The 18,477-nt window shown below is 32.1% G+C and overlaps 1 protein-coding gene across 1 annotated transcript; it reads left to right on the top strand.

The window, feature by feature from the left end:
- Positions 1-8,341: 8,341 nt before the first annotated feature.
- Positions 8,342-18,477, top strand: LOC131654207 (beta-galactosidase 17-like). The gene is made up of 19 exons (XM_058924634.1): positions 8,342-8,582; positions 9,144-9,245; positions 10,054-10,249; positions 10,373-10,461; positions 11,071-11,151; positions 11,767-11,861; positions 12,657-12,727; positions 14,344-14,434; positions 14,505-14,622; positions 14,707-14,802; positions 14,880-14,928; positions 16,498-16,676; positions 16,751-16,822; positions 16,963-17,112; positions 17,206-17,256; positions 17,342-17,513; positions 17,646-17,791; positions 17,919-17,984; positions 18,124-18,477. Exons 1-19 carry the CDS (start codon positions 8,385-8,387, stop codon positions 18,226-18,228), a joined length of 2,127 nt encoding a protein of 708 aa, XP_058780617.1. The 5' UTR covers positions 8,342-8,384; the 3' UTR covers positions 18,229-18,477.

Here is an 18,477-nt window from a genome sequence, read left to right as displayed (position 1 = left end):
CCTAAGCCTAATCTGCTAATGAATATCATTACCACTGACAAAGAAATCACCCAGAAAATCTAGTGATTTCATCAACTCCATCTGATGTTGATTTATGAAATTACACCTTGGGCAACACAGTGGAGTCAAGAACTCCATTTGAAAAACTCTAGAGTTTGTAATATAAATACTCACATTTGAAAATGGAAGGTGAGAAGAAGGGGAGCCTGGGCAGCTGCCCGAGGTCGCCGCATGCTAGCTCCGCCTATGGCTTGGGGGGCAGCCGTGCTTGCTACCCTCAAAGTTTCAATGGGAAAAATAAGAAATTGTAAGACGATAGCGTTGAGCGGTTTCACATATACTCTAATGGTAAGTCATTTATCAATATGCATACATCATCTATATTTACTTTGATGTTAGGGTGGAGGGATACAACACAAAAATGCTTATCTTTTTCTTTTTGTTTTTCTTATAGGTATTTACATTTGAACGATTTAAATGCCTTGATGAAATACGTGGTTATACTACACCAAGTAAATTTCCTTTGATGGTGAGGTGGGTGAATCTAACACATGAGGATCTTAAGAAGAGAAGTTTTACCCTATAGGCTATAGGGGACAACCTACTTAAAAAAGCTTAAGGCAATGACGGATGAAGATGTAAGTTTCCTACATCTCAATGGTGGATTGTACTTGTTAAGAGTATATAGCTCAAGGATTATCTAATCCTGTTGTATAGCTTAGCTTAGTTAAGCCTAGCTGTTAGTAAGCTAAAGGCTCGGTTAGTTAGCTAATGTGTTAGTCTCTATGTTAAGACTAACACACTCTAGTATATATATCTTGTATCCTCAACAGAATTTACAGAATGAAAATAGAATAACATAATGCAAAAGTTAGTTACACAAATTGTTATTGTTTCTCTCTAATTGCACAAGTCTTGCCACCACGCTATAGCGCTAGAGTTATTAATAGCGGATTGCGGCACAGAGCGGTCGACCCAAAAAATGTGATATCTGGATAGCGGACAGTGAGATTAGTTTTTGTACTAAAATAATTATATAATAATTTATAAAAATATGTCATATACTTAATGTAAAACTAATGTTATATAGTAATCAAAACAGCCACATTAAAATTTAAAAGTATAACTCAGTCACAAAACAAAACAGAACTCATTTGTTAATGTTTTGACTAATCAGAACTCATTTGTTAAAATTTAAAAGTAGAACTCAGTCACATTCATATTATTCATATCATCATAAACAAAACATAACTCATTCTAAAACAGAATAAATATTAACATCAAATAGAAGTAGAAATAGAACAGAGAATAAATTAAAAGTATAATAAAATAGAAGTAGAAAAGAGAATAAATATTCACATCTAAATAAAAGTAGAAGTAGAAAAGAAAATAAAAGAAAAGAGAATAAAAATAGAGAACTTACAATATAAAAACAAAATAGAGCAGGATGAGGAATGGAGGAGACTGGGGCCGGCCGGAGAGAGGCATACGATTGGAGGAGTCGCCGAAGTAAGGATTGGAGTTGACGATTAGGGCAGAAACAAGAAGAGGAACGGTTCGCAATGCTAGGGCAGAAAGTAGAAAAAGAAGTGCTTATAAGAGTCGTCGGATGAAAGATTGGAGTTGACGATTAGGGCAGAAAGTGGAAGAGGAAGTGTTTGTACTTTGTAGCATGAAAACAAAACATAAAAAGGATTATTGTATTAAATAAAAGATATTTAATAATAATACTACTAATTAGTTTAAAAAATTATTATTATTACTTATAATAGTGATTAAGTTTTAAGATTTTTTTTCTTATAATATGATTTTAATTTATCTATATTTTTTAATATTAAATGTGTTTTTAGTGTTTATGAAATTTATATAAAAATGTTGTTTTTAGTTCTTCAATGATGGCATATTTCAGTTTCGATAAATTACTTTTATAATTAAATACTAGCTCCAAAAAAAATATTCTAGTGAATCTTTTTTATTGAAAGTTTTTACATTTTTAATAGATATTTCAGGTGTAGAATATCCCAACTAACTCAACAATGCTAGTATTCTTCAATCTTATTTTCATCGCACTTTTTATCCTTTAATAGATATTGTGAAAGAGTGCACTCATTATTAATCATAATCAAGTTTCACAAACATAACCCCATATTAAGCATTTCAGATTGGGTACCTGCATCAATAGATGTCTTTTGTTTATCATCAACCTGTACTAAAGAATCTACATCCCTAGAATAAGAAGTGGGTTGATCATCCATAACAATATCTACATGTCTCTCGGGTTGATCATCCATATTATTCTCCTTTGTGAACTAATATAATTAACATTCTAAGAAAGACCTAATAGTGCAATATTATTTCATCTTTGAAATTGAAGAAATTTGTATAATTAATTATCGAGCGAATTAGGATTTTTTTTGAAAAAGTTAGGGTTATGTTATGGTAAAACATTGGATGCATTGTTTTCTGTCTTTTGTTGCAAATTGATCTTTAATTTTTCAGTTTTTTGTCTGCAGCTCGAAAAAGAAAGTGTGACTGTGAGAGCACGAGACGTACTTTGGTAATTTTAGGCTTGTATACTAATTTTAATCTTGCACGTAATTTGATCATTTTAATATGATAATGTGTAATTTTAGAGTTGTTTGTATCATATTTGTATTTGGCAATTTTGATTCTCGGTGAATGAAATTTCGTTGTACTAATATTATTTATTGTTTTGCTTAGCTCGAATTTGTCTTTATTTGAGAGATAATATCTTTATTTTTGTTTTTTTCTGATAATGTCTATTTTATTTTAATCAATCATTGTCTTTATTTGAGAGATAATATCTTTATTTTTGTTTTTTTCTCCATCTCACGATTTTTTATTATTATTTAATACAACTAAATTTCCATGATTATTGTTTATTTTACATTTGTTTTTAAATATATTTTATATCGCATCAAATAATTTTTTTATTTCACGAGTCATTATCAACATAGTAGCTATTTTATTTTAATCAACAATTACTATTAATTGAGAGATAATTTTTATTTTTAAATGTTAATATTTCATTTTTATTATCTCCATCTTATACTATCTTTTTTTATATGATTATTTAATATAATTGAATTTATATGATCATTTTTCATTTATAATTAAACCATTCAGTATTAATTTATACGTATTTAATAAAATTTTATTCAATATTAAATAAATTTATCCGTGCGGAAGCACGGGTATCTTACTAGTATAATTAACATTCTAAGAAAGACCTAATAGTGCAATATTATTTCATCTTTGAAATTGAAGAAATTTGTATAATTAATTATCGAGCGAATTAGGATTTTTTTTGAAAAAGTTAGGGTTATGTTATGGTAAAACATTGGATGCATTGTTTTCTGTCTTTTGTTGCAAATTGATCTTTAATTTTTCAGTTTTTTGTCTGCAGCTCGAAAAAGAAAGTGTGTCTGTGAGAGCACGAGACGTACTTTGGTAATTTTAGGCTTGTATACTAATTTTAATCTTGCACGTAATTTGATCATTTTAATATGATAATGTGTAATTTTAGAGTTGTTTGTATCATATTTGTATTTGGCAATTTTGATTCTCGGTGAATGAAATTTCGTTGTACTAATATTATTTATTGTTTTGCTTAGCTCGAATTTGGTAATTTTAATCCCAACAGTAATTTTGAAAGTTGCTTTGTTGAGTTGTATTCTTTAGCACTCAAGTTAGTTGAGGTTGTGAATGTTTTCTTTCTTTACAGGCTCTTCATGGATTTGGATTGTAATTGAGTGAAGGTTCAAATCCAATTGCTCTATATATATTGGCTCTTTCCTGTATAATCCAACTAATTCATTCTAATATTTAAACAAATATCTTATATTGTAGATCTTCATCATATCGACTCATTATATAGTGTGTTATCCTAAAGCAAAATAAATTTTAAGTTATAATTTTTTTTGTAACATTTAAAGTTGGCATGAGTTATACATTTAAATTTTGTAACAATTAAAACAATAAAAAAGAATGTAGTTGATGAATGGTCATTTATCTTTATTATTATTTAAAGTCTTTAACATCGTTCCAGTTACTTTAAGAGGTTTCACATCTTCTTCATTTCACTGTAAAAGTAAATGACCGTTCAACACGGTATTTTTTATATTTTTATTATTTTAATTGTAACAATTTTGATTTTTTCTCATGCTTTTCTTTTTCATAGGTTTATAACTTTATTTTTAATTTTTTAATTTTAATTTTAATTTAATTTATTAATTAATTTTATTTTATATTAATATTAATTTAAAATAGCTGTAGTATTTTTTTATCTTGTATCTTAATTTCAATATTCAGTTAAATCCTTAACTCGTCAAAAATTATGTATGACTCATTAATTTTTTAAATGTTAAAATTTAAATGTATAACTCATGTAAAATTTAAATGTTACAAGAGTTTTTTTATTACTTAAAATTTATTTTGCTTTAGGATAACACTAAATGATGAGGTGATATGAAGGAGATCTACAATGTGAGATATCTACTTAATTCTTTTTTTGGTAAGCCCATTTAAATCCACCTTTTTATTTGCATTTGTATCCGGATTGCATTTTGATGTCCATACTCACGTGTGTCATTTGATTTTTTCATTTAGTTAATTTGTCCTATTTTGATAATTGAAATTCTTTAGGGTTTTCATGAAAAAACAAAGCACATATGGTAAAAAAAAAAGATCATGTTGAAAAATAACAAATGATTAAACAAAGCACATATGGTAAAAAAAAAAGATCATGTTGAAAAATAACAACTGATTTCATGGCAAAGTTGGACCGTAACATATAAGACATGTTTTATACTATGTAGAAATAAAGTTGGACCGTAACCCAATTGTTTATGCACAAAAATTTTGATTAAAATAAATGTTGAATCAAATTCAACTATACCAAAATAATTAACAAAACTGTGATGGACTGTCTAAGAACATAAACCTTAAGGGAAGAGAAAAAGAAATCATAATTTTAAAATCCTAATATAAACATCATTCAAAATATTGATTTATATAATTGGAAGATGAGATGATTCTAAATAACTCCATAAATAACTCCAAAATTAAGTAGAATCAGATATGAGTAGCTCTGATACCACCAGGACCAAGCTACCTAAGCTAGGGGCTTTAGATCTCAAAAGTTTGGACTTAAAAAATCTTAAATTTTTTTCATTTAGTTATAAAAATATATAATAACGCATGAGTTGCATATATCATTGTAGTTGGGTTGGTAAAATATAGACCTATTTTCCTTTTGGTCTTGAGTTCAAAAATGACCTATAGGGCCCGTTTGGTGCGCAGGATAAAAGACAGGATAGGATATCTGTATCATATCCTATCTCAATCCAGTGTTTGCTGACACAACATGATAGGATAAGTTAATCCTGAAACTTATCCTATCCTGCCTCACTAGTTCAAATTCTTATCCTGAATATGAGTTGGGTTAGAATCCGGCAGGATAGGATAAGAAAATGATTTACTAATTTATCCCTATAAAATATAATTTAAAATAAAAAATTAAATGTGATAAAATATAAATAAAAATTAATTTGATATTAAATTAAAAATATTAATAATTAATTTAATAAAATAAAAAAATTAGAATATTTAAAAATAAAATAACTATTAAAGTTTTAAAAATATTGCTCTTGTATAAAAACTAAGTTAAGGACGAGCACTAGGAATCCCGAACCCAGAACAAATATGAATTCTAATTTTATTTTTCATCAAATTAAATATATATTCTTGCAAGGTAATTTTGTATTTATATATATATATATATATATATATATATATATATATATATATATATATATATATATATATATATATATATATATATATATATATATATATATATATATATATATATATATATATATATATATATATATATATATATATATATATATATATACTTTGAGTAACACACGAGAATTCATAATCTTTTTCAAGAAAAATTGAAATTATTTACTCAATAGTGTCAAAGAATTTTTTTAGTTACATTTTTTTTACCAATTTATAAATTTTAAAATATTTTACAAAATAATTGTCTTACAAGTGTGTCTATATATATATTTGGAAACTATTTACTCAATAGTATTAATGAGTTTTTTTTAATTATTGAAAAATATTATTTTTTATCAATTTATTAATTTTAAAATATTTTAGAAAATAATTTTAAAAAAATATAGTTATTTTACAAGCGTGTATACTATATGTTATCCTATGTCAACCAAACACATGATAGGATAAGTCTTATCATGTCTGTATCATATCATATTCTTATCCTACTTGATATCCTATCATGTCCCTATCATATCCTGCGCACCAAACGGGCCCATAATGTTTTCATTTCTTCCATGACCTTCCACTCAAAATTTGCTCTTGATCTTCGAAGATGGATTGAATTAGACTCATTCAAGATTATTATGCAAAAAGAATGGGCTCAATATTATTAAAAGTTGACCAAGTTATGATCTTTTGAAGTGGATACACAATATCTTGAACTTTCAAATAGAGACCTATGATGTCTTCTCACTTTTAATGACTTCACAAAATTTCCTTTTGACTTGTGAAGAGAAGTTGTTGATGATGTCAAGGAGAATAATTTGCAAAAAGAAGCACTAAAAAATGTTGAAAATTGAGGGAGTTATGCCCTTGTGATCATAGAATTAAGAGCTTGTCAAATTAGGTCAAACTTCTTGAATCAACTTTGAATCTCTTGAACTTTTCCTGCATAATAAATCACGAGGAGACACATGAGACTTTAAAATGATGTTCTCTTGAAGCACACTTAATTGTGAGGCTCATGACTTGAGGAAATTTGTTGAAGAAAGCATGGAAATAAACACATGAACCTATGGAGTTTCTTGATGAATCAAGCCACATAATCTTGAGATGAACTTGATCAAATGAAGTCGAGAGATGCTTAGAACATGGAACTTGATGATAAGAATATCTCTCTTGTAGTTTAAGCCATTTAGCTTCCAAGATTAATCAATTGATTAAGGGTCGATCTTCAATAAACCTAGCTTTATGAGAGTTGTGGATGCACTTGATTCAATAACCTACAATGCACATATTTTTAAAAGAAAAAGGCTTCTTTTTGTATTTTGGTTAGTATAACATAAAAAGAAGTATTCACAAATTTAAACAGACATGAGTGCTTGGTGATTCCCCCAAAGGTGAGATGAGCACAGAGCTAAAGTTGAACCTCAAAATTATGATCTTGATTAATGATTAGAATGCAAATGATTAAGGAATCTTATGGTCAAAAATTGGGGCCGGGCCGAATTTGGGCCCGTTCAACCTGGCCCGTTGTACAGGGCCCGCATTTTTTTTATAAATGATAAACATTAAATAATTGTATTTATATTATCAGTTGCAAAAAATTCCAATTCTTCTTTAAGCAGCGCAGTGGTTAGGCCCGTTTGTGTGGGTTCGAACCATTCTTTAATTAATTTTTTTAGAATTTATTGTTTTAAAAAGTGCCAAAATGTATTAGAAAGAATGCGAACATGAATACTTATACCACTGGAATACTAACCGTGATGTTTCAAGAAGAAACAACTAGTTTTAATTATTTCAACAATAAGTCCATTATCCCATATTAAACCTTTAAATATTTTAAAAATAAATTTTAGAATATAAATAAATAATTAAAGATGCACAATTAATATATTTGTTAAAATATATATTAATAATTTGAATTTTTTTATTTTTAATATTATTTATAATAGTAATAAAATATGATTTTTTATATTCTTTTTTATAAGGCCCAATTTTAAAAATTAGAACAAGGCCTCTGAATTTTCTGAGACGGCCTTGATTGGGGTATGACACTTATATACCTACTTCACATCAATTTCCTTCTTGCCTTGAGACAATTCGACAAGTGACCAAATGTTGTTGTCTTCGATGGATTTCAATTTCTCATTCATAACTTTCATCCACTTCGAATCTTTTAATGCGTCAGCTGCACTACATGTTCAACACCTGCGTAGAAAACTTAATCTACCCGCTCACCTTCATCACCGACCACATCATCTGATATAATCACACATTCTTGCAACCTTGCATATATATATCTTATTTTCTGAGATCTGCTTGTACATACGTTACTTTTAAATTCTTCTTGTCGAACTTAAGTTAAACCAATTCTTAATAAATCGAACAACACTAAGGTGAATTCAACTCAACTCATTTTCGACCTTACATAAATTTAAAATTTGTTTATAAAAGAGATAATTTTGTTGATATTACTGAGCTTTTTCAAAAATAAAATAAAATGAAGAATTTCGTCAAGAAATAACATTAAATTAAAGTCTGTAATGAAATATAGTATTTCGCAGTTGGCGTGAATGATACTGCGACCAAAGAAAACCAACTCCGGTGCTTCCACACTACAGTCGATGGCGAAGAACCGAAGTTCCAAAGCCACCATTCTGCTGATCTTCATCTCTTTCATAGCTTTCTGTGCCTTTGTAATTGTTCCTGTTTTCGCTCCACTTCCTTCTATTCAATCTCGCCATCACGCTCATCATTCTCATCCCAAAAAAGTATATTCCTTTACTCTTTTCCCGCCATAATTACTTCTCTTACTTTCATATAGTTTCTCGGTGTTTATCGTCAATTAACTCTCTATTTTTGATATATATGAACTATATGTTTGTTAAATGCTATAGTCAACTGAAATTAATTAATCTGAACAAATAATTATAATTAGTTTTTGCAATGATTTTTAGGTTTTCTTCCCAAATTGATAGGAGAACTAAGGATGTTGATTTTTGCAATATCCCTTGTTGAATTAGTGATATTGGTGTTCGGGTCGACCTGGTATTGTCCACTTTGTGTGTGAGAATCCTGACGGCTTTGTCGTTTAGAAAAGACGCCCAGTTGGATTGAGATATATGATTGGGATTCCCAAGTAATGTGAGACTATTTTGCCCGTCCCGCTCAAAACAATTGGGATTATTACTAAAAATGTGTTTAAATTTTTAGCTGTTTTTAAATGTGTCATATAATATTATTATTGTTTTCCATTTTGTGGTAACTTGAACTATTGTTTGTTTGATGTTTTCCAACTTAGCTCCTTTGCGATTGTTTTAAATTTTAATCAGGTCCGTAGGAAGTTTGAGATTGCAGATGATATGTTTTGGAAAGATGGTGAACCTTTTCGGATCATCGGCGGTGACTTGCATTATTTTCGAGTGCATCCGGAGGTACACATCTTGCTAACTTGAACTATTAATTTTGTGAGACGGATTTTGAAAAACTGTCCATAGTGCTCATAGTAATTGCATTGCTGTCAATGACAATACTATTGCTTTTTTGGTTCTTTTCGTGTATTTTACCTACATACTCACCGGCTTTTTGAAATGATGGCCAGTTGGTCAGATGGGGCACAAGTGAATTGCTAAAGGAGGATTTTTAAATTCTTAAAAGAACATTTATTTGTTAATTAATAGGTAATGCCAGCCTGCTAATTTACAAGTCAGTAGGAGTCAATATGCTTTGAATATTTTCCCGTATCAAGCCATCGTTAGAAATGGTTGTACAATCACTATAGGCGTCATAGATATCTTGGTCCAACTATGTTTTGCTATTAAGGTCTTTTAATCAGATCGGTTCTTCTTTTCATGTTCTTCATGAGGATAGAACTAGATATAGATTTAAAAAATAATTGGCAATGAAAATTTGTGCATGCATTGAAACTTGTTGACTATATTCACCAACTTTGATCTCTATAATTGGAAATGGGCAATTTTTTTAGAAAAGTTGGCTTGCAGTCAAAAAATTTTCTATGGTCTTTCTTACATTAGAATTCGTACAAAATAACTAGTATTAAAGCAGAACAAGAAAGTGGAGCTAGCTGTCATTGCATCTGGCACCTCTTGTAATCTTCTGATCTTCCTCATAAGGATAACACAGATTGATGAATGAAGTTTGCCCCGTTATTCTTTTAGACATCATAAGTAATTTATTTTAAACACTTCCATATGGTGGTACCATTTTCTTTCTAATTTGCAGTATTGGGAAGATAGACTGCTAAAAGCCAAGGCATTGGGCTTGAACACAATTCAGACGTATGTTCCTTGGAATTTGCACGAACCAACACCAGGAAAGCTTGTTTTTGAGGGTTTTGCAAATATTGTATCATTCCTAAACCTTTGTCACAAACTCGATCTTCTTGTCATGCTTCGACCTGGACCATACATATGTGCAGGTTAGCTCTCCCATATTCTCATATGATGATACTTTGCGATTTCCATGTGCATTGGTGATGATACTTTGTTAAATATGATGATCAAGAATTCAATATGATGACAATGACCGTGATTTATTTCAGAGTGGGACTGGGGTGGTTTCCCAAGTTGGTTATCTTCCATGAACCCATCCCCCAAACTAAGATCATCTGATCCTGCTTTTCTTAAACTGGTAAGCTATCCTTATTATATCTTATGATAACATTGATCTACATTGCAACCAACTTCGCAATCACTATTCTTGTGGTTGGATTTGTGTTTTATGTTTTTTTATTCAAGATTTTTATCTCTTATATAGCTTGCATTATTCTCTTTTTATGTGAGTCATACAAGCCTAGAGGTCAAGCTTGTTTTTACCTCCTTTCTCCCTTTGTGCCAGCATTTACCACCAAAACAACCCCATCGGGTCTTCTTTTAATATGCCACTGTCACAGGCTGTGCTTAATTAAATCATAATTTAGTTATTTACCGGAAAAAAAGGTGAAATTAGTATGTGGTTTCACTGTAAAGATGTGTTAGTGGTTTACAAAGAATAGGTTAAATAAACCCTTGTGGTTATTGTGCTGATGGTTTTTTGTAAGCATTGCTGGATAGAACATTATGGCGAAAGTTGATCCATGTAGCTAATCCCACTTAGTGGGATAAGGCTTGGTTGTTGCTGTCGTTGTTGCTGGATTGTGCATAAAAAATTTGACATTTATTAAAACATTTTCTATAAGTCTTTATGTGTTTATTCATTACTATTATTGAGGTGTGCACTTATTATAGTTTGTTATGTAAGGTTGAAAGATGGTGGGGCAAGCTGCTTCCAAAATTTGTTCCTCTCCTATACGACAATGGAGGCCCTATAATAATGGTTCAGGTATGTTGTTTTTTGGTAGAATTGGAAAACTCTATTTGCCTGATTGACATTATTATACTTGATGTTTGCAAAGCATAAAGTATGTTCAGATTTCAGAAACAGAAAGTCTAGGTGCTTATGTTGGAAAATGGAAGAATTCCCATACCGAAATTACAGGGTTTTCATGGAAAATAAGAAGTCATTCTGAATAATTAATATGATATGTGTTAAGAGTCAAATCACTAACACCTCTATTACTAATAATCTGGGTCCATTACTAATATTGTATGTTGAAATAGACTGATACAAGCCCAGCCCATTAAGACCACTAACATCATAAGACTCAAAAACCGTAAGAATCCTAGTCAGTATTGTAACATTTTTCATTCTATTTGTTTCTCAAAAACTAAAACTATGTATCATTTGTTAGCATTTAGTGGAAGGTGGTTTGTCTAAATACAAAGATCTTCCCCTATTATTGTGAGGTTTAAAATGCTTGAATTTTTGTGTTGGTTTAGGACTTAAAGTTTCTGTGTTTGAATATTTTTAAGATTTATGCAATGCTTCTCTTTTGTATCTTAGCCATTTATCTCATGAAAGGAGATATAGATTAATACATTACATTGTTTGACACAGGTTGAAAATGAATATGGTTCGTATGGAGATGACAAAGCATATCTTCAACACCTGGTCACACTAGCTAGAAGTCATCTTGGGCATAATGCTATTTTGTATGTGCTTTTATGTTTTTTAAGCTTATCTCTCATTGCTCTTGAACTGATGTATTCTGCTGTAATATGATGTAGAATTGTAGATCTTATGATAGAAGACCCTACTTGACAAGGCCCACTCCCCCTCTTACCTACACACACTTTTAGAGTGACCTTTTTAAGGCTGAGATTGTCAAAATCCCACATTAGCTAGATTTATGGCTAGGGTGTGTGTTAAGATCTCACATTTGCTAGATAAATGGCCAATGTACTCCTCCTAAATACTTATGCAGTTGTCCACCCAAAACTATAGTTATCCCATATTCTAACATTCTATATGTCCTAACCCCAATATTGGGCCACTCATATAGGTGTCTGGACACTCTACGTCCAGTCCTGTCCTAGACTTGAAGGGCACATCAACTAGATATATCTAAATGAAGACGAAATAAGAGAGTAGACTTGTATTCCAAATGCCTTATGCTTTTTGTGTGAAGATGTGATGTCAACCTCCTATTCGTAGTTTGTTACTTGGCCCATTGGTGCAGGTCCCTTGCTCTCAGGCTCCCTCAAAACTCCCAACAAGAGAGATAAATGAGATAACGTTAAATGGTTTGCATTTTGTTAATTGTAAGGTATTGAGTTTTTTAATGGGTAGGTTGGTTTGAAACTACAACATGAAACTGAATTTCAACTTCTACTTTAATGTACGAGTATGTCTACAAAATCCTAAATTTAACCTGATTATGGTAAGGCAATATCAAGGGTAGTCAGGAAGGTCTCCTTATTATTCTTTTCTGTGTTTCCTGTTGTCAGATACACTACAGATGGAGGGTCCAGAGAAAATCTTGAGAAAGGAACTATTCGTGGAGATACTGTCTTTTCAGGTGAAATTTCAATAGTATAAGTGATATTTTTTTTGAAGCAAATATAATATATTACTCACAAAAAACAGTTAATACAAGAGGTGATCCTTAGATCCAACCCATCAAAAACAACTATAACATCAATTGAGCTATTTGTTTCCTAGTTCTTTTATACTGCCATCCCCTATATACAATGTTATCTATAACATTTTGTATTATATCTCTATTAGTGCTATGTTTGAACATTATGCTATTTCTTCTACTCCAAATGCCATATACAGTCTCTGTGAATGCTATCTTCAGAAGACATGCTTTCCAGCCTTTCCTTGTCACTTCCTGAGTCAACCAGCTCAATTCTTCAGCCCAAGGAAGAGGTTGATGTGATCTATCAAGCCACCTTAAAACCTGTCTCCACACATCAGCATTTTCCTTACAGTCAAAGAACAAATGAGGTATACTCTCTTCAGTTTCCTGACAAATACTGCAGATACTATCAGTGAGCATATTAAATCATTTGAGCCTATCCTTAGTTGCTAGCTTCCCATGACACAAAAGCCATGTTATGAATTGAGCCCGAGGCCTGGCAGCATTTCTCTGGAAAAGTCTTCTCCAATCCACCAAGGGGCCCTCCTCATTCATGTCATCATATAGCAATTGCATTTTAAACTTTTGTTGGTGCAGCAGTTTATCCCAAGTCAGTTGATATTGCTGCACTTCACCCCTTAAATCCAGGATCCTTTTCATCACCCAAGAGCTACTTTGAGCAACTCTTGCCTCCATCACATTCTGCCCTTTCAAGTAGTACATGTGAACCCATTTGACCCACATATTGTCAGTTTTCCTGCAGAGATTCCACAAACATTTAATCATTGTAATTTTATTCCATATGGTAAGATTGATCACACCTTGACCTCCCTGTGCTTTTGGCTTGCAAACAGTTTTCCAAGCCACTGGACTCTTACTACTAGCATCAGTATTACCTGTCCAAACAAATGTTCTGCACATAGTGTCAATTTTATTAATCACAAACTGAGGCAGAGGTAGACACTGCATCCAATACTGGGTGATTGCCATTATAACACTCTTAACTAGCAAAAGCCTTCCTGAGTAGCTGAGCAATTTTGTAGTCCAATGAGTAATCCTATGCATAATCTTTTCAATCAATGGCAAATAGTGGTTAATACTTAACCTCTTACTGGTGATTGGCACTCCAAGATATTTCATGGGAAGCTGGCCCTCTGCAAATCCAGTTGACTGAACAATAATATCTTTTGTCTCTCTATCCATTCCTCCACAGAAAACTTGACACTTCTTAGGGCTCATCACCAACCCTGTGGACTCTGAGAAATCCTGTACAGTCTTGAGCATCATTTGAACAGATTTGGTGTCTCCTCTACAAAATAAGTGATATTAATAAGGTCTTACAAACATCTATCTTCTCTTTCTCTCCCTCCGTCCCTCCTTCCCAATAGTAATCTTTTATTTCTTTAGTATCTCATTTCGCTACATTTGGAGCGTTGCAGATAAGTGAATTGACTTATGTTGACATTTAACTACATATCTCGGCATCACTATGTGGCATCCATTGCTTTGACCATATTTGATTATATAACCTAATACATATTATCTTTTTATAGCTGTTGACTTCACTACCGGTGATGATCCTTGGCCCATATTCAAGTTACAGAAGGAGTTCAATGCCCCAGGAAAATCGCCACCTTTGTCAACGTAAGTTTATTAGTGCGGACTACTTTTTTTTGTTTATTATTCTAAATACTAAGAGTGCTTGTCTTATCAGTGAATTTTACACTGGGTGGCTTACACATTGGGGAGAGAAAAATGCTAAGACTGGTGCTGATTCCACAGCAGCTGCTCTTGAAGAAATTTTGAGAAAAAATGGTTCTGCAGTCCTATATGTCTGTCGCAACCTATGCCTTCGTCGTACTGTTTGAAAATCACATTATGATTGGTCCTTTTGAATTGGATCTTCTGATTTTCAGATGGCACATGGTGGTTCAAACTTTGGATTTTATAATGGGGCAAATACTGGTGCAGACGAAGCTGACTACAAGCCTGACCTCACTTCATACGATTATGTAAGGATTTTTTTAACTTGCGTTTTCACCTTATACTTTGAATTGTGGTATGCACATAACAAACTGGACAAATGCAGGATGCCCCAATCACGGAAGCTGGTGATGTTGACAATTCAAAATTCAATGGTATGGGTTTTGTTTTTCTCTTATTTTCAAGTGTTATCAATATTCTACTTTTCAGTTTGTTGGTCATACTTTTTATAAGCTTCCATTTTTCTTGTGAGTACTTGCACATCCCTACCCCAGAATATGTTTTGATGACGCCCAAACAATAATTAGTCACTGAGGTAAAATAGTAACTCGAAGCCTGAGCTAGATTTCCATTCTCCCCACCTGAGGGTAGATATGGACGTCATCTTCTAAGAAAGGGGTTTTACGTAGTAATCTTGCTCTACTCTTCATTGCTACGTCATACTAGGGAACAACAAGACCTTGAACTACTCTAGTTCACAGTTCAACTTAAGTTGCAAACTGCTACCGTGATTGCAAAAAAATTGAAAATGTTATCCACATGTGATACAGACCAACATAGGCAGATGTTACTTTTGGAGGAGGAGGGTAGTACAGACTGTTGGACAGTTAAATGTGAGTTTTGATTGCAACCAAGGATCTAGTTGAGACATAAGCAGAAAAGGCCCCCGAGAAGGAGGGGCGTGTTTGGAGTCGTTCATACCTAACTGATCTCTCAGTTCTAAAAGGGAAGCATTCCCATGGGAGAGCTTGCTTTGAGTTTCTGAAACCTCTGAGTAATAAAGCATTTTGTTCCCTTCTTTTCTTCTTACAAGTTATTTAGCTTATAGGACCTATTAGCATCAGTATGCAATGAATCCTGAACCTGTAGAAGATGCATATGTAATGTTTGGAGAAAAATTAAAATATTAAAAAAAATACACAGAATTTTAGTGACTTTCAGTGTAGGGTCTTAATCATAGCCCTAAATACCTCTGTTAAACTGTTATTTGGATGTGAAGGGTGTGCTGAGATTCCACATTAGTTAGAGATATGGCTAAATTAGTTCTCAGACGTTATAATTTGGACTTTAAGTCTTACTGAATCCTAAAAGCTAGCTCATAGGGTGAGATTGGATCCGCTATAAACATTATTCAAGCCATATCACTATCCAATCTGAGACTCAACACCCCCTCACACTTGGTCCTGGATATTTACAACAGCAGAATCTAGAGTAGGTTGTGATACTATCTTAAAAGTTGGATTTGGGCCTAACTCAACAGTAAAATCAAATTTGGCGAGTATTACCGAAGCCTTATAAGAATAATTCAGGCAAACCTCTAGCCGGTGTTCAATCTCAACAACTTCCAACATTTTCAATTTATTATGAAGAACTTACAGTCTATAACATTTAGTATTTTGATCACTTTCTACTGGCATATTAATTCTAATCAGGAATTCATTTTCCTCTTCAATTGCATTTATTAGTTTGTTCCTAGAATAAACTATACAAATAAGAAATTGATATGTTCTCATTATCTATTTATACGAGGAATAGCAAAAAGAAAGGCATTAAGCCAAAAACACCGACAAGATAAGTTCATTTGTAAACTAATCACCACAGAATATCTTTTCAATGGCCCAAACAAAAATTAACTTTCCTTTTGCTTTTTTCAAATTTTGTAATTTAAGTATTTAACAATGATCTTACAAGCTAAATTTTAACTGTGTTTATATACATTTCAGCAATCCGGAGTGTTATAGCTCGATATAGCTCTGTACCTCTTCCATCTATTCCTTCTGATAATGAAAAGGCAACATATGGACCAATCCACTTACAAAGACAATATTCTTTATTTGATTTCACCAATTCTTCCAATGCTTTTGCATCAAAAAATCCGATGTCAATGGAGAATGTGGGCCAGGTATGTTGATGCTGTTCATGCTGGTGCCAATTCCCTAAATGTTATACTATTAAAGCTTGACGATGTGTGTTCAGTTTTTTGGTTTTTTATTGTATGTCACTGAATACGAAGCACGGAGAGGGGGAAGAATTTTGTCCATACCAAAGGTGCTGTTTGAACCCTATCATTAATTCTCATTGCTTTTATCTGTTTTCATTGTATTTCTGTTAGCCAATAAAGTTTAGAGAATGTCTTATCTATTTAGAAGAATTTAGCTTTTCTGAATATTAGAATTGCCAATATGCAGGTGCATGACAGAGCCCAAGTATTTATCTCATGTTCTTCTGAAGGAAGGGGTGCAAAACCAACTTATGTTGGTACTGTGGAAAGATGGTTGAATAAAAAACTCAGCCTCCCTGAATTTCAATGTCATTCTAATATCAACTTATATATTTTGGTATATACCATTTTTTTTAATGTATTCTTATTTCTTCTACTTTTAATATTTCACGGGATTTTGAATGTTTTTTATTCTTCCCACCGTATGTAGGTTGAAAATATGGGTCGTGTAAATTATGGGCCTTTCATTTTCGATAGGAAGGTAAAAGTCATGAATATGAATTATATGATGATGCTTCTCTAAGGGTTTGATTGTGATTGGTTGATCTTTGTCACAACTTCTTCAGGGCATTCTGTCATCTGTTTATCTGGATGAGAATAGAGTACTGGGATGGAAAATGACCCCTATTCCTTTGCACAATCTAAATGAAGTGCCGAATTATAATCCCATCACACAGGCTACGTATTCTGCATTCAGTGAAATATCAACCTCCAGGAAAAGGTTGATGAACACGTCTGGTATGTACCAAAATACACATGGAAAGAAAAACATAATACTTTTCCAATCACTGTTCTATTTGTATCTCATTATATTCAGTCATCACTTCATTGGATTTTATATTGATAATGTAAGTATTTGTTCTTTTCCAGAAAATACATCAAAAGAACCAGCTTTTTATTCGGGACACTTCTTCATCGATCAATCAAGTCAGATCAAGGATACATTTTTGTCATTCAACAATTGGGGAAAAGGTGTTGTGTTTGTCAATGACTTCAATCTTGGAAGATATTGGCCGGTAAAATGCTTTTTTTTACTCTTGAATCAATTATATTCGTGATTACGGAAAGTGATTTATTACTCTATTATCTATCTAAATGATTTTTTTCTTATTCGAACATTGATAATTTATCATTCTTTAATAGTTGAAAGGACCACAGTGCACTCTCTACGTTCCTGCTCCAGTCCTTAAGCATGGAGATAATTTTTTGGTATGGATTGGAAATAGCTATTATATATGAATCTATCTCTAGCATTTATCATTGTATATTTAATGTGAATAATGTCATTGAGAATCACAACTTGATTGATGGTGCAACCGTGATTGCACCCTTATCAACTAATGTACAGGTAATACTCGAATTGGAATCTCCGGACCCCAAACTTGTGGTGCACACGGTTGATGAGCCAGACTTCACATGCGGCTTTAATGGGATGAACATCCATCGGATGTAATAGCATGTCAGAAAATATGCTTGACCTTTGAAAACATATCGAGAGAGGTTGAAGGTTTAGAGTTTATCTGCATGGCTATTGTTAAAAACCCTGTTATAGCCATTGTTGTTATGCTTGTAAGACAACATGTGAAGCAAAACTTCATGACAGGTTGATTCAATCGTTTTTTTAACCAGGCTTATCAAAGAGTTGTGGTTTGTATGTAATAACATTAATATCTAGTTATCGATAACTTTCTAATATGGCGTA

Source organism: Vicia villosa, linkage group LG2, assembly GCF_029867415.1.
Source record: "Vicia villosa cultivar HV-30 ecotype Madison, WI linkage group LG2, Vvil1.0, whole genome shotgun sequence".
Lineage (NCBI taxonomy): Eukaryota > Viridiplantae > Streptophyta > Magnoliopsida > Fabales > Fabaceae > Vicia > Vicia villosa.
Note: the sequence above shows the minus strand (reverse complement) of the source record. Positions and strands in the feature narration are given on the sequence as shown.

What these genes read in the sequence shown, in the direction of transcription:
- LOC131654207 (XM_058924634.1), top strand. Translation starts at nt 8,385, where the DNA reads ATGATACTGCGACCAAAGAAAACCAACTCCGGTGCTTCCACACTACAG. An exon ending in CTTGGGCATAATGCTATTTT is followed by an intron (nt 11,862 to 12,656) that starts GTATGTGCTTTT and finishes TCCTGTTGTCAG; the next exon opens with ATACACTACAGATGGAGGGT. An exon ending in TGGAGATACTGTCTTTTCAG is followed by an intron (nt 12,728 to 14,343) that starts GTGAAATTTCAA and finishes ATCTTTTTATAG; the next exon opens with CTGTTGACTTCACTACCGGT.